Source organism: Theropithecus gelada, chromosome 14 (assembly GCF_003255815.1).
Source record: "Theropithecus gelada isolate Dixy chromosome 14, Tgel_1.0, whole genome shotgun sequence".
Lineage (NCBI taxonomy): Eukaryota > Metazoa > Chordata > Mammalia > Primates > Cercopithecidae > Theropithecus > Theropithecus gelada.
Window position 1 is genome coordinate 62,337,379 of NC_037682.1, and position 16,928 is coordinate 62,354,306.

Consider the following 16,928-nt stretch of genomic DNA (forward strand, 5'->3'; position numbering starts at 1 on the left):
TTGACATTCCATAAAAGTGAAACTTCTCTAAGGGATGGCAGAAAAAAGACACATAAACAATAATTGTTTGGAAAAGAACAGTTTGTTTTCAAAGAACTATCAGTAAGTTAGATTTTATAAAAACTTGCCCACCAAGTAAAAAAATACAGCATGTCTTCTTTTTTTTCCCCCAAATAAAAAAGACTGCAAATTTACTAAGATTTCAAAATTTCTGTTATTCTCTTTATGGTAGAAGACCTCCATGGCTATCATGTTAACAGTATCAATTTTATACCTTCCAACATTATTATGGCAAAGTCAAAAATAACATTATTTTTAATAGTCCAGGTATATGGAAAATCCCCCAATGTTTCTTGTATAGAACCAGCACTAATCGAGAAGACTCGATATTTTTGTTTAAACTCAGCATATAATGGCTTTATAGTGTTTTGTTTGTTTGCTTGTTTCTGGTATTTTGTTCAAGTTTGCTTTAAACTGACAATGATCATGCTATGCTCAGTCATAAAGGATGCGGGACAAAGTGTTCATATTCTTCCATATTAGGAATCTGAATCATTTGCAAACAATGGAATATCAGAAAACATTTTTATTTATCCATTTGACATGAGCTTAACTTTCCATTTGTGGGTAGCACCTGCCAAACGATTTCCATTTTCAGTCCTTCCCTAAGATGGTCTTAAATACTTTCCAAATATTCTGTTTTTATTTTGAACATAGAAAATTAGTGCCCCTTTCATTGTAAATATGATTATTTATGATATTGATAAATAATCTGATATTTATAAATGAGCTATGTTTTACTTATTGGAAAACATTTTCAGCACTTGTGCTCTACTCTGTTTTGTTCTGACACCATAAATTACAGGGTTGAGAGCAGGTGGAATGACTACCTAGTAAATAGCCAGAAGGATGTGGATAAAGCGAGGTATATTCTCACCAAACCTATGGGTCATGAATGAGAAAAATGCAGGGGTATAGAAAGTCAACATGACATACACATGAGAACCACAGGTGCTGAGTGCCTTGAGTCGTGCATCATGTGAAGAAAGTCAAAATACAGCATGAAGGATCTGTACATAGGAAATGACAATTGCTATGATGTCAAATACCAGGATAGAGATGGTACATAAGCCATAGATGATGTTGACCCTGATGCTGGCACAAGACAAGCGGGCAATGCCCATGTGCTCACAGTAAGTGTGAGGAATAATTTGGTGTCCACAAAATGGAAGCCTTAGGATGAGTAGAGCAAAGGGTAAGGCAAAGGCTAACGGTCTCAGAAGGATGGCCAGTGCCATAACTGACACCACCTTGTTTGTCAGCACCAACGTGTAGCGAAGAGGGTCACAGATGGCCACATAGCGATCATAGGCCATGGCCACAAGCACAGCTGATTCCATGCCAGTGCACAGGTGGATGAAGAACATCTGGGTAAGGCATCCTTCAAAGGAGATTTCTCTCGGGGTAAACCAGAAGATGCCAAGCATTTTAGGGATGGTGGATGTAGACAGACCCAGATCAATAGATAACAGAGTGGCCAGGAAGTAGAACATGGGCGGATGGAGACTACTCTCAGTCTGAATCATAAAAAGCATGGTGATATTCCCAAGGACAGCTGTCAGGAACACAACAAAGAAAGGAAATCCAATCCAGAGATGCATACTTTCCAGCCCAGGAATTCCCAGAAGAAGGAAAGAGTAGGGATGAAATAGAGTGGTATTCATTGAGGCTGTTCTTCTGGGAACTTTTTATACTAAAATATATCATAGACTGAATGTCTGTCATTCATTGAGTTTGTCTTATCCTCGCTTAGTGCACAGAGAAAACAAATAAATCAGTGAAACTAATATCTATGATATTTCTGCATCATAGAGGCTTCAAGGTATGTACAATTTAATGGTAATATGTGGCCCAAAGATTTCAGTGTACTTCATTAGATCCATTCAAGTAAATTCAATATTTTAGTTCAACAAACAGTAATTATCTACCACATATGTACCAGATTATATGCTGAGACTGATCGCAAAAGATGAACTAAAGAACGTTTATTTTCTGATGCAACATAGTGGTTTAAATTTAGTGTTAGTAATTGTAACAGTTACGCAAATCAGCAATGTAAACTTATAAAATATTGGTGAGATAAAATTGTTCCCTTACTACTTTAGAAGCACAAAAGATTCTCCTGAAAATATTTTAACCTTATTTCATGGAAAAACTGTTTAATTCACAAATATACATGTTATGGACAAATAAGTAGATACATGATTTAAATATGACCAGACCCATTATAGTTCACATTTATGAGCCGAGCATAGGTAATCCACTCTTCGAAGAAACCACAAATGTATCGAACTGGAACAGTCTAAGATAATTTTGGATGTGTGCAGGTGTTTTATTGTTTATGTCTGCAAGTCTTTCTCATTCCACAGTCAGCTCCCAATCTCTCCTTTCTTGCGGGTGCAAATATTATAGGAACCCTGCCTTGAGGTTTTATTATTGAAACCTCGTACTCTGGATAACCCTCTCAGGATAATCTTCTTACTCTGGATCTACTTAAGGTGGAATGAACATATCCCTCTTCATTTCATATCTGGTGATTGTAAAGGTAAACTGAGGCTGGAGCCGAACCAGGAACAAAGACACAAGGCAAATGGCAGTGAGAATAGCTTTTATTAGGGCTTGCGGGCGAGGTTCCTCGGTCCAAAGGCGTGGGCCGAGGAAGTCGCGCTGAGGGAGGAGGGTAGGGGTTTTTTATAGCCAGAGAGGTAGGGAAGCTGGTTGTGCAAGCAGGGCCTCGGGGCTCTTGAAACTACTAGGGCAGGAGTTGAGTAAGGGTCACGAGGAAGGGGTCTTTGGAAACTATCAACCAAAACTGCTGTTTACGAACTTGTGGAATGCAGGTGAGCTGCAGGTCATGGGGGAGTGTGGTTGTCCAGCCGGAACTCTGACGCATGTAAGTCTGCGGGTGTGGACAAGGGTAAAGGGAGTCTTTAACAAAAGGCCTGCTACCCCGGGTAACGCCACCATGTTGGATCTAGATTCCTGCCTAACAGTGATTAACCTTGCTATTTCTAATTGTCTTTCTGCTGACAACTGTCAAGAAAGAAACAGATTTACAAACGTGCACATATACAAACATTAATGTTCAAGTTTATGAAACATCATAAAGTTGTCAGGCAAAGTGAGTTAATTTGTACACACCACTTCATGATAGTGAGTCTAGTATTTGTTTTGCTATATTAAGTATTGCTATGATGTATCTCATCTTTATAAAACTGTGATCAAGCACACTGTGATCAAGAACTCTTTCTCTTTCACACACTAGTATGTGTGTGCACGTGCGTGTGCATGTGCATGTGTGTGTCTTGGAAGGGTGCACTGCAGCTTGGGTCTTGGACAAATTTCTTAAGAAATCTTAGAAGGTAGAAATTGATCCAGGTATAGGAAGAAGAAAAGGAAATTGAGTTAAGATAATTATTCCAAAACAAGCAAATTGGGAAACAGAAGAGGAATAACTCAGAAAAGAATAACTATTTAGAAAACTATCCTAATTTCATCAGGGGTCACTATATGCAAGATGTGATGTTGTAATTGAGGAGATTGGTGAAAGAGATGTGACAAAATCCTATGTTCAGATTTCTTCTTTGTGAGTTTGGTTTAGCTAACTTAACAGGGCCCAGTATGTGAAAATGGAATAATGTTTAGAAACCAACACTAGGAATTGAGTTCATGTTTTGTTTCTCATTGCCATGTAATATTGAATAAATTATTTTTCTTCTCTGAGATTCCTTACCTATCAAATGAGAGTAAACTTCCTGCATCGCAAGAGCTTTACAAGCGATTTCTGACTCGAGATGGCTCATCAAAAAATTGTATTACAGTTATTGCTTATCCTATTGATAATGACAACGTAAAAAGCTGTAGTGAATTTGTTTATACAGCTTGTCAGGTTATCCTTTACATAATTTAGCAGACATTCAATCCTGATACTCACTTTATCTGCATATAAATATTTTGGTAGCATTTTTAATCCAGTGCAAATTATTATTCTTATCATTTGACATTTACACAAAAATTGCACCACACATTTGGAAATTGCACCACTGAAAAATGATTGGGACTACCTTTTGTCAGAGAAAGACAGCATGTAATTTGGTTGTGTTATACTGGAGAGGGATAATTTCTGAATGGTTTAAGGTAACTTCGTTTATGGTTTTTTTCTCCATGTCAAACCTGGGCCTGTGCCGGGGCCATTTATCTAATCTTTAGATTAAGTTAGTAGGACTAAAGGAGAGAGAACAGTGAGAAATACACAGAAAACATGAAGAGAAGGAACTTTGATAGATCACTACATGGCTGTGAAGAGCTCAAGTGCATAGAATGGCAAAAGTATCAAAAGATGTAAGAGCTTCACACAGAGATTGTGTAAGATGTATCAGAAAGAATTGAAGGTAGTAGTTGCTCAAGTGTATATGAAATTATGCCAACACATTCTTACAGTAAGCTCCCTTATCCACTTCCCTCAATAAGAAGGTTTTCTTTTCTTTCCCCTATTTTATCACCTTCTGCTCTTTTCATTGTTCTCAGCCACAGATCAGAATCCATACTTCCAAAATGTTACTTACCAGCAGAGACACCTGCAGAAGTAAGCAAATCTCCCTTCACATTATTCTGAATTCCATTTGCTTAGGCGGGTGGTGTTTTGTACGGTGGTCACAACATCCAGAGTGAGATCTTTGCAACACCCTATATTGGAACACCCTAGAGATAATGGGACCTGCAGAGCTCTGAGCTTAGTATTAACCCTTTCCTGTGAAATTGAATGTTACTGGACATAGACAATCCATGTCCTGATTCTGAGACCAGATTCTGAAATATAGGATTATCTTATTTCCAAGGGTAAAATTAATATTTTTAAAATATATATTATTATTATTTTAAATCTTATAAACTCCTTAAATATTTTTAACAGTATTCCCGGTATCAGTTCTGCATTCTTTGTCCTGAACACCTCAAGGAGGGTGGGACTAGTCCATACACCATAATAAGTAGGCTAATGACCAAATTAAATCTATATATATCTTGTTACTATTGTGCAACTACCTCTTGACTCCATACTTAGTATAATAGTGACATTACAAAGTAAATAGTCATATCATAATGACTCAATATTTAGCATAACTACACTGTCTTAAAGTGAAGAGATGCATTCAATTTTGTAGACACTGAGAACTATCATGTCATTCCTCTGCAGGTTTCCCATGAGTAACGGAAAGCAGAGATGAAAATCCAGAGGTCAGAGACTAGCTATTTTGTTACTACTGATTGGTTATCTAAAATCACGTACAGTTTGCTTTATCCAATTAATCTCAATTTTGAAATCTGTAAAATGAGGAAATTTGTTAATCAGCTTTTGTCTCCTTTGTTCCTAACATCATATGAGTTTTTAATCCCATGTCACTGATGTGAAGACAGCAATAGAGAGGGAACGAGCTTGTGCAATGCTGCAGAGCTGAGTTTTCCAGGCTTCCATTTTAGAAGGTTTGTACATGAGTGATAGGGACTGATCTTGGTCACTGAAAAGGATGTCAGCTTCATAGTCCATTCACTGATGATTCAACAAGTACACATTAATTATCTACTATTATCAGGCATTGTTTTAGGTGCTGTTCATATACTAACAAACAGAACTGATAAAATACCCTTTTCTACAGTAAGAGAAACAAGACAAGTGACCGAAGAAATAAAATAAGTCTTTCAACTTTATGTTGAAATGTAAAGTACAAAGTGGGAGTGGCTATGGTTATAGTAAGTGTTGGTAATTCTAAAGGAACATTGTCAGGGGAACTGACACTAAGAATATGACATTGAAGTAAAGGTTTCAGGGAGGTAAGAGAGCAAGCCATGTAGAATCTGGGAGAGGGTCAGGTGGAGTGTTCCAGGCAGAGAGAACAACAAATGCAAAGAAACTGAGGCTAAGGCACGAATGGTGTGGTCAAGAAAAAGCACAAGTGTTATAGCATCAAAATCTCTGAGATATAACCATATTGGAAATCCTTAGAAGTCCATAAACACATATTTCATTGTCATCATTCAATAGGTACACATGAAAGGAGATCCTCATATAGTGGCTAGCACTCAGGGCAGCCCATGGATAGTAGTTCAGTCAAGGAGCCCTATTTAAGTCAATTACTTGTTGTCTTGTTTGGTTACCTTTATTTTCTTAGTATAGCAAAAAAAAAGAAATGGTAACAACAACAACAAAAAACACATTGCCAGACTATTAATAGTTATATTTTTAAGCATTGGTTGATAATGCATAGGTATATTTGCATGACTTCTCATCCCTTCTTCTATTAAGCTATAGTAGTTACTACTGGGTATTTAAGGATCACAAATGTATAAAGAAAACAGAAAATGAGTGTTTTATTTTGTTTAAGTAGTTAGTCAAATCGGGTGAGGAGGAAACAACAACATACGCAAATAAAAAAAACGGGTGGATGGTTCCTTTTATGGCAGTTCATTATTTGCATACATTTAAAAATCTGTATCACAAAGTAAGGTTTACTTGCAAGTAGTTGCAAATATTGCTTTAGTTCTCTCCTAAATTGAGCGTCATTGTGGAGATTCTAATTCTGATAATTATTATCACCATGTGGGTGACATCCTTTACTACCCTGTAAATCTGAAGGGTTACATGTTTGTTTAATTTTGGAAATTGTTAGTCATTTTTTCAAATATTTTCCCTCTTTATCAATAATTTTTCTGCAATTGATGATATATGCTTTTGAAAACATTTTTCCTCCAATTATGCAAACTTTTTTCATTTTCTGATATTTATTCACTAGTAATAATTTCATATTTGCTTTTGTGATTGCTTATGTAACAGGATGTATGTGTATGTACTTGAACATAATATTGTGTAATTTTATGAAAAGAATTTTATGAAAATTGATGAGAGAAAATCTACTAATTATCTTTTTTTCCCAAATTTTTTTTAGAAATTCAATTATACAAAGGTCATATTAATTTCCTGTTGCTACCATAATGAACTATCACAAATTTAGTGGCCTTAAACAACACAAATTTACTATCCTATAGTTCTGTAGGTTGCAAATTCAACACATGCCACTATGCTAAAAGCAATATCTTAGCAGGTTGCATTCTTTCCTGGGGGCTTTAGGGGAGAATCCACCTTCTTAACTTTTCCATCTTTTGGTGGCTGCCAGCATGTTTTGGTTCATGGCCTCCTTCTATCTTCAAGGCCTGCAATAGCCTGTGCAGTCTGTCTCACATAACATCCCTCTGACAATGACTCTTCTGCTGCCTCCTACTTCCACTTTGTAAGGATGTTTGTAATTACATTGAACATGCCTATATAATCTAGAATAACTTCCCTATCTTAAGAACAGATGATTATCAGCCATAACTCTATCTGCAACCTAAATTCCCCTTTATCTTTGGGGTTCATTATTTTACCTGACGCATAGGTTGCTTTATTTTTTTTTTAATTTGTTTACTTATGCTGTACCTCACATATAGTGTCTACAGTGCTTTTTTCCTTCTCCTCTTTTTTACATGTATATACAATTGACTTACTCATTTACATTAGAAATTCATTATCAACAATCCTTCTCTTGATACAACATGTATTTATCCTGAGAAGACTTTTATTAATATTTACGTTGGCATTTGTTGGTTTCTTCTAAGTTTTCTGGGACCTTTCCAAAATATAACAATTTAAAAATAATTTTCATCCTGGGGTTTTACTGGGCCATATATAAGTACAAAGTAAGAAATATAACTAGGAATCTTGATGGCCTGCACTGAAAGCTTTGCTATTTAAGATCTACACAACTTTGGGCTTTAATTAGGTTTTCAATTTTACAGTTCCTTCACGGAATAGAAGTAAAGACTCTTGATTTCTTAATTCAAGTTTTAATATTGTTTTCACATGCAGAGTTTCCATTTGAATCTTTAAAAGGGTTCTAGTTTTTTAACGAACACTTCAAATTTTATTTAATTTTCTTAAGTATATTTAATTGCAGTTATTATAAAACCTATTTGAAAACAGTATTATTTGATCTTCTATGTTTATTCCTGTTTAAGAAAAGACTGGTGTTATGACACATTTGTTTGATTCTTTCTCTGCTTGGTTATGCTAATGCAAGATACTTTGTGTAAAATAAGTTAGAAATATTAATAATTTAAGTCCAAGGATAATGTATATAACACTATTCTAACTTAGAAGATTTAGCTTTAGATTTACTTCTGGCAGGTGGCCATGGTCACTAACAATCTCAGATCTTAATTAAAACAGCATTTGAGATCGTTTGAACCTATGTCATTCTCTCTGTGAATGCATCTATTTCTGGCTCACTCTGAACACTTAGGGAAGTTCCCTATGAGATCACCAAATGTCTGGGTAGTTTCTTGAATCTGCCTACTTCCAGTAACCATTTTAGTACCATATTCTTTTTATTCAATTCTACAATTTTAATATCACATAGTGCCTTTATGCTGTTGAAAATTTACATAGTTGGAGCCTACCCACTCCCCATTGTGTATCTAAGCTCATCCGGCCAGCAGAGGTAGAATCAGATTTTCCTTGATTCTCTCCCATTTGAACCTCCCTTAGGAATTCTCAGTTTCTATGGAAATTCCCTGTACTTCTACCTGAGCAACTCACATTCCTTAGACTCACAGCTCTCTACTCCGTATATACCATTAGTAGCTACAGTTCCCCCAGGCTTCCAGAACTCCAGGACAAATTAGAGACTTCCTTAAGCATTGGTATATAAACTGGTAACCGTCTAGACTCCTTAGGCAGAACGAAGCTCAACTTGAGCATCCTAACCAGGAGTAAGAGTACAAAGCAATAAGCTAATGAAGGGATGGGTAAACAGAAGTAGCCTACACATTTTATAATTCCGATGGAGGGAGGAGGGCAGAGCTAGGAGGGAAAACAACTGCCATTTGTGAAAAGAAACAAGGAAAGAAAAGGTTGGCTAAAGGAAAGAGAGATTGGCTTTAGGAAGTTAGAAATAGGGGATATAAGTGAGGAGAAAATGGAGAAAATTTTGTAGGAGAAAATAAAGTGTTAGTGATACAGTAATATAAAGGAAAATGTGGTGGGCTGTTTTAGATAACTGAATGAAAATGTTTTAATAGAATGGTAAAAAAAGAGGTTTGAACTGTTATACCAATAAAAAGAGTGAAAAAAATGCCTGTAGTTTGGTATACAAGAGTGGCAATGCTGTTTTGATATCAGAAAGAGTAAAGCTGTCTGGGAAGCAAGCTGAGGATTTTGAGCAAAAGAGCACAATGATGAGAAGGAAGATGACTGGAGCAAAACCAGGTGTATACTTCTACTTCTCTTTACACACATAAGGAAAAATGATCCCATTATGTAACAGTCTCACAAGTGATAGCATAGCAATGTTTTCCCTTTTAATATGAGATCTGTAGAAAGAAATTATCTTGTTAGCAGACGAGTGACTTGACTTGCCAATGTTTCATTGTTGTTGCTTTGTTTTTCAAGAATTTACTACCTGCTATAAAAACACAGTTTTAGGAAGAATCGCACAAGAGTGGAAAGAATGAGATAAAAGGCTAACAAAGTATCACAGAAAGAAACAGTAATGACAGTGCTAAAGATCAGAAGTAAATAAATTAAAGCATGTTGGACATAGAAACAAGGGGACTTATTAATGAACTTGACAGAGGTAAAAGGTTTTTAATAATGGAGAACAATACCTAGTTTTCAGATTTGAATAACCATGCAGTAAGATTTACTTTTACTGAGAAGGAAATGTTAAAGGAATTATTAAGGAAAATTCTTTATTGATTGTGTGATGTTTACTGTGCCTCTTAGATGTTCTAATATCCAGTATGCTGTCGAATATACTATTTGGGAGATCATTTGAGGAGTCAGGTGTGCTGATGTACAGTGGAGTTACCAATGCATAGACAGATTTGAATGCTGCATTGCTGAATTTAAAAATCTTAGAGAAAGAACATAGTTATATAAGAGAGAGAAAACCACATCTAAAATACAAGGTACCCATGGCAACATTTAGAAATCTGACTATGAAGGAATATTCAAGAAAATTTTTAAAAAGATTAGCAATATGAAAGGAAGTAAGAGTATATTAGTTATATACATACAGTGTGCTATGTTATACATATAGTATGTGATACATAAACATATTCAGTATATATAGATGCAATATATATGTATAAGAGTATGTTATATACATACACATATAGTATATTTGAACCTTTTATTTTAAGTTCAGGGTACATGTGCAGGTTTGTCATTCATTTCTCACTGTAAGAAGTTCCACTTGTGTCTAACTAAATTGTCGAAAATATATAACAAATATATATTTCAAAGTATATGTACTTCAAAATATAGGTACATACATACATATATACATATATGTGTATATAAACACACACACAAACACCTATACATATTTATGTATGTGTGTATGGGTATGTTCGTGTCTATCTAGCTTGTTATTTGAACATGTATATATATATAAACTGGTACATATGCATATGTACACACACACTTTTAAACAAATTATATAAAGATATATACTTTGTAATATATACTTTGTTTCAAAGAATGGAATGATCCAGGGTCACATGCTGCTGGAAGTTGTAGGAGGATGAGACAGGGATATTTGTTTGGGTTTGGTATCCAGAGATCAATAATTAACTTAACTAAAACTGTTTTAGTTTCAGCCAGGTGTTGGGTAGGATGCTAAAATAAAGAGATTTTGGGTGAAGTGAGGACAGATTATACACTCTGTTTGGTCTCAGAGCCCCTTTTCACATATTTTTAAATTATTTCAATTGATTCATCTTCCTTGATGGGTGATACTGTTTATCTGTTTTCAGTCTTTGTCACCAGAAATATATAGATATTCCTAGTTTTAGTTCTAAGCCTTTTTTTAGCTTTTATTTTAGGTTCAGGGGTACATTTACAGGTTTGTTATCCATTTCTGACCATAAGAAGTTGCACTTGTGTCTGATCAGATTGTAAACACAAAGAAAATTTTGTCAGCATCAAAATAAAGGTAATTTATAACACGCAAGGCAACCCTTACTTAATTATCAGCAGATTTCTCAGCAGAAACCTTGTAAGCCGGGAAAGGATGGGATGATATACTCAAAGTGCTGGGGGCCAAATGAGATTACTATATTCACTCAACCCAGTTTGTCCTTTACAAATGAAAGACTTTACCCAACAAACGACACTGAGGAAATTTGTCACCACTAGACCTGTCTTACAAGAGGTGCTGAGGGGAATTCATTCTGAAATGAAAGGATGCTAAATAGTACATAGTAAAGTACAAATCTCACTGGTAAATGTAATATATATACGAATGCCGAATAATGTAATACTAAATGGTGGTGAAATAATAACTTTTAACACTAGTATAAAAGTAAAAGGAAAAAATATTAAGAATAACTACAACTGCAAGAAGTTGTTAATTGATGCAAATATAAAAATAAACTCTGACACAATAATATAAAATGTGTGCACAGGTGAGTAAGTGTAGAGTTATTGTAAATTAGTATAAGATTGAAGGTTAAGTTGTTAGCTTGAAATGGAGTTATAAAATATGAGGTAAAATAATGAGTAAATCTGTGTTTGATTTCTTTGTTTTTCTTTTCAAAAACGATTTCTGTCTGATTATCTCCTTAATTATCCCCAATTCACATTGATTGAGGTATGGCTGTTTCAAATGCTACTTTGATGTTCAAAACAAAGTAATTCAGAAGGAACTATGTAATTCTGCACAGGTTAAAGAAGTCATACATATGTAACTTATTCAGCAGTTATTCTCAGAAAAAAAAAGCTCTCTTAAAAGAGGAGTTCTTTTATTTCACCAACAAATTAGTTTAGTGATTTTACAGTTGTATTTTCATTCAGAATAGATTGTAACATAAAAAGAATGTTTAACGTGACATGATAGACTGGATGGGTTGCACTTATTTATCAGCAAAGTGTTGTCATGGCCAATGTTTCTATTTTTATGTCTTCTGAAAACCATCAGTCATATTTTATGCAGTTCTATTTATTCAAAAATGTGATGCCCATAATTTTGTTCGTTTACATATTTCTCAAGAAGATGGCTATTTTATGTACACAGACAATTTTTTCTAGTAGTTATTTATTCTTTATTTTACCTGTTAAACATCCCACATTTTATAAAATGGGATATAGACTTATATAGCATATGATTTACAACCTTATCACTATCATTAATTTGGGTAGTAATCCCAATAATTTATGTGGCATTTCTTTCAAACTACCAGGATTTGTTAACCTCTCTAATATTGAGTAAGGCATTTTTCTATGGAACAGTAAAAGCTTTCCATGGTCAGAAATGCTTTGAAAATACTGCCCCATCAAATAATAATAGCAAGGTGCATGAAGACAGATTAGATTAATTTAGTTAACTTTGAAAATGATTGAGACTGGGTGCATTGGCTCACTCCTGTAATCCCAGCATTTTGGGAGGCAGAGGTGGTCAGATCACTTGAGGCCAGGAGTTCGAGACCATCCTGGCCAACATAGAGAAACTCTGTCCCTACTAAAAATACAAAAAATTAGCCAGGTATGACAGTGCGTGCCTGTAATCCCAGTTACTCTGGAAGCTGAGGCAGGAGAATCACTTGAACCAGAGAGGCGGAGGTTGCAGTGAGCTGAGATCATGCCACTGCACTCCACCCAGGGTGACAAAGTGTGACTCTGTCTCAAATAATAAATTTTTAAAAATGAAAATAATTGCATTATCATAAATCTAATAGTCTAAAAGGCTCGTATTTTTTCTCATTAGTTTTTAATTAAACATTTGACGTGTATCTTAAATTCCTAAAGTCATGATTGCCTCAGCTTTGAGCTAGAGATACTAACGTGTTTTTCAGATGGATGTTGCGAGTTTTGAAAAAAATGTGTATTTGTCTAACCTGTGTGTAATATTATGCATGTGTGTGTGTATTTTATCCAGTATGTATAACACAGGTAAGTCATACATTATGTTTTCGTTTCTTTCTATTTTCCTTCCATGTCAATTCACTACTTTTATCTCTAGCTTAATTTCCCAGATCGTCCATTAGAAGCATTTTAAACATCTGACAAGCCTCTTAAACTTATTGATCCTTAGCTCACTTATATAGAAAATAAGGAAAATCCATATTCTCCTTGAAGGGTGTTCCTTTTATAAATTAGAGATGATTTTGCACGTAACAAAACTTTGCAAATAGTAGGCAGTACTTCAATAATTGGCAGTTGATGCTGCTGTTTTCACTATTATTCTGTATTTTGTTTTACAATAATCATGATTAAATATTTTTAAATGGACCAATTTTAAATCTTTAGGAGATTTTTTGTATATTTTGGCATAAATTTTGATCAGTCTGTGTGTCTATTGAATAGAGAGTACCCACCCTATGTGTTAATCCGTATGTGTTATCATTCAATCAACTGGAATTAATTTCCACCACTACATTTAAGAGCTAGGAAACCCCTACCTTGTTCAAAATTCAAAGGGGTTCTTTGGTGATGATGGTAATAACGAGAGAGGATAGCTAAAGTAAAAAGTATTCAGGCAAATCTTAGCATAATATTGGCAATGAGGCTATATTGTCAGGGTTTAGGGAGAGTAGAATGCTACCAAAGTTGAAAGTATCACATAGAACATTTTATTTTAATTTACTGTATACATCCATCTAAGAACTCATCCCTGAGATGTTTCTTACTTATCTAAAGTGCTCTGTATACAGTACGTTTCAAAGTGATAGAATTTCCTGCAAAAAAGCATGTACACAAATGCATGTTTCTTATATTAAATTTTTGTCTCCGAACCGCAGAAGCCTGTGTGGTGACATACTGATTGGGTGAGCATACATTTCTGTAGACTGTGGACTTACACATTCACAAACTGGATGTTCCTTCCTAATGACATCCAGTTTAGGAATAGCACCTACTACATATGAGGTTCTGAATGCAATGTCACGAAATTTGAGTGAGAGAAATGTCTTGTCATAAAAATTATATTCTAATATGTGGCTCTATTGGCTTTCTTCTGTATTTAAATACACCAAATTTCTCTATCTGCTTTTCATACCACATTTTGAGATCTGTTGCTGCATTATTATTATTATTATTATTATTATTATTATTATTATTATTTGAGACAGAGTCTCGCTCTGTTGCCCAGGTTGCAGTGCAGTGGCATGATCTCAGCTCACTGCAACCTCTGCCCCCCAGGTTCAAGCGATTCTCCTGCCTCAGCCTGCCAAGTAGCTGAGACTACAGGCATGAACCACAAAGCCTGGCTAATTTTTGTTTTTTGGTTTTGTTTTTTAGTAGAGATGGGGTTTTACCATGTTGCTGCATTCTTGTTCTCTCTACCCGATACCCTTATAATTTCATTTAAGCAGGTGATGTTATTTTTCTCTATTATTTGGAGTAGTTGATTGATACGTTTATATTAGATATGAATGCATCCATTTTTGCTGGGAATTGATGTTTCATGGAACTTCTTCTTTTAATATAATTATAATAGTTTTCTGAGTGTCAACTTTTGTACTTGTTGGATGCTGGAGATAAAATAGTGACTATGTCACCTTCCCTGACTTTGTGGAATTTATAGAGTCTAATGTCAATCAGCAAATTCAATGTAGAAATGTCCATACTTTTCATTTTAATTGTTCTATATCATTATAATTTATGTTTGTCTCTCCTTAAGAGACACAATGATTTAATGGTAATGGGGTATCCCAAATGGGATGCTGAATTAGAAAAAGGATATTAGCTAAAAGCTAAGAAAATCTTAATAAAGTATGAATTTTAGTTATAAATATGTATCAATTAGTTGCTTCATTAATTTTGGAAAATAGACTACACTAATATAAGATGTTTGCAATAAGAGGAATTAAATGTGGGATGTATGGGAAGTATCGGTAATATCCTCATGAATTACAGTTGTATCTAAAATTATTCTAAACCAAAATAAGTATTTTTCAAAATCACAATGAATAAATAGGTCCTTAGGGGAGGAAGCTATTTTTAAAAAATACTGAGTCTCCCTGTCAATGAACTTAGTATACAAATGCGTTTATTTTAATTCATATTTAATATAATTTAATAAGGTTTTATAATTTACCAAAAAAAAAAAGTTCAGCCATTAACACAACTTTCTTCTATTATGGAAACCATCTTAGGGTGTAAAAGCACTAAGATTTTAAAGTAAGAATAATAAGCTGAGAAAAAAAATAGCTCTAAATTTATCTCTCATTCTTCATTTCACCATAATTCCCCCAAATATTTTTTATATCCTTGTTGAGAGAAAAATTGAAATTCTATGTCTTAGTAGAATTTTTATAATTAGAATTTAATTTCACACTTTATTAATTTTATTATTTGAAGTATTTATTTCATAATGCATTTTGTTTATTTCATTCTAACTATCTTTGACTGTATTTATGTATATGCTTGTTTATGTTTTGTATGTCCCTTTCCAATGTCACTCAATTCCTCCCATCCTGATCACTCATTACAGTTTTGTCAGCCTGTTTCTACTTCTTTTCCTTGTAACTGAAATTATAAACCGGGAGCATAATTCCTTAATGCTTTCCCCACATGTACTAACAGCAGTTGATGCCTACTGGTGAATTAATAGTTCAACCAGAAACATACATATCACAATAGCACACACACACATGAACACACATGCAAGTGATTGTTTCTTCTTCATGATTATATTTAATATGGCTAAATGAGCTCTAGAGATTATTAATTACCACATATGAAAGGACAAATGTTTAAACTCACTATCTCTGAACAACAATCCTCACAGGTTTTGATGTACTGATCTCCAAAGTGGGCTACATGCAAACTCAGTCAATACACAGGATGTTAATATTTTATTTTCTTCATGTGTGCATTTAAGTGACCAGTGACTCAAAAATATGCATCAATTAACCAAAGTATTAATGAGGAGACCAAATAGAGAAAACATGAAAGACATTAGACCACAAAAAGCATTCTATGTCTTATAATGGCCAACCCTTTTGAAACTAGTAAAGCATACAAATTTAAGGGAGTCTTTATAGCATTCTTGCCATTTTAATGAAAAACCAAGTAAAGTAAGTACCTCTCTTCCAATATTTAGTGGTTTACAATTTGCTTCTGTTTAATGCTAAATATGTGTGACAGAATTCATCAGAATGAATAAATGTTGACCTGGAATTGAAAGCTGTAAAAACTCAGCCCAAGAGGGGAAAAAAGTGCTCATGTCAACAGAGAAGTTTTGTTTAAATACTTAACTGTGAAGGCATGAGGTGTGCTCTGAGAAATATTTTCATCCAGAAAGGGAGAGAGAGAAAGATACTAGAAAATAGGATAGTAAGTAAAGTTAAGAATAATTATACTGGAGGCTCTTCACTGTAAAACATTATTGAGTGTGTCAAATGGCTTAGAAATACCTGCTTCCTGCCAAGAACATGCAACAGTAACAGGGGAAGGCTAGATTAATCAAAGGGGTAATCACTGGTGTGCAACACAAAGTTGCAGAAGTGACAACCGAATGTTTTATCTCATCAAATAAATCTTTGGCTTAATCTAAAACAGTTCCTTTATAACTTGATGGAAGTTTGGACAGGTGTTATAAGATATTGTGAACAGTGAGATATTGATGTTTTTATTTATGTATGTGAAAAGTTGTGATGACAGTTTGTTTAAATTTTGCAAGTGGTACAACTAAGACAAGTTGTTGTTACATAAACGATTGTTAATGTTTTTGTTTTCTGGCTTTTCCAAGAGAACATAAATTAGCTTAAGCTCTGGAGAATAACAAATGGCTGTGCAAAAAAATTCCATTGCTTACGTATATGTTCTAGAGTAT

The 16,928-nt window shown here is 34.4% G+C and overlaps 1 protein-coding gene across 1 annotated transcript; it reads right to left on the minus strand.

Moving 5' to 3' along the window:
• Positions 1–797: 797 nt before the first annotated feature.
• LOC112607255 (olfactory receptor 52E1-like) lies at positions 798–1,724 on the minus strand. The gene is given in 1 exon segment (XM_025358365.1): positions 798–1,724. A coding segment is annotated over 1 exon segment (927 nt).
• Positions 1,725–16,928: the final 15,204 nt, after the last annotated feature.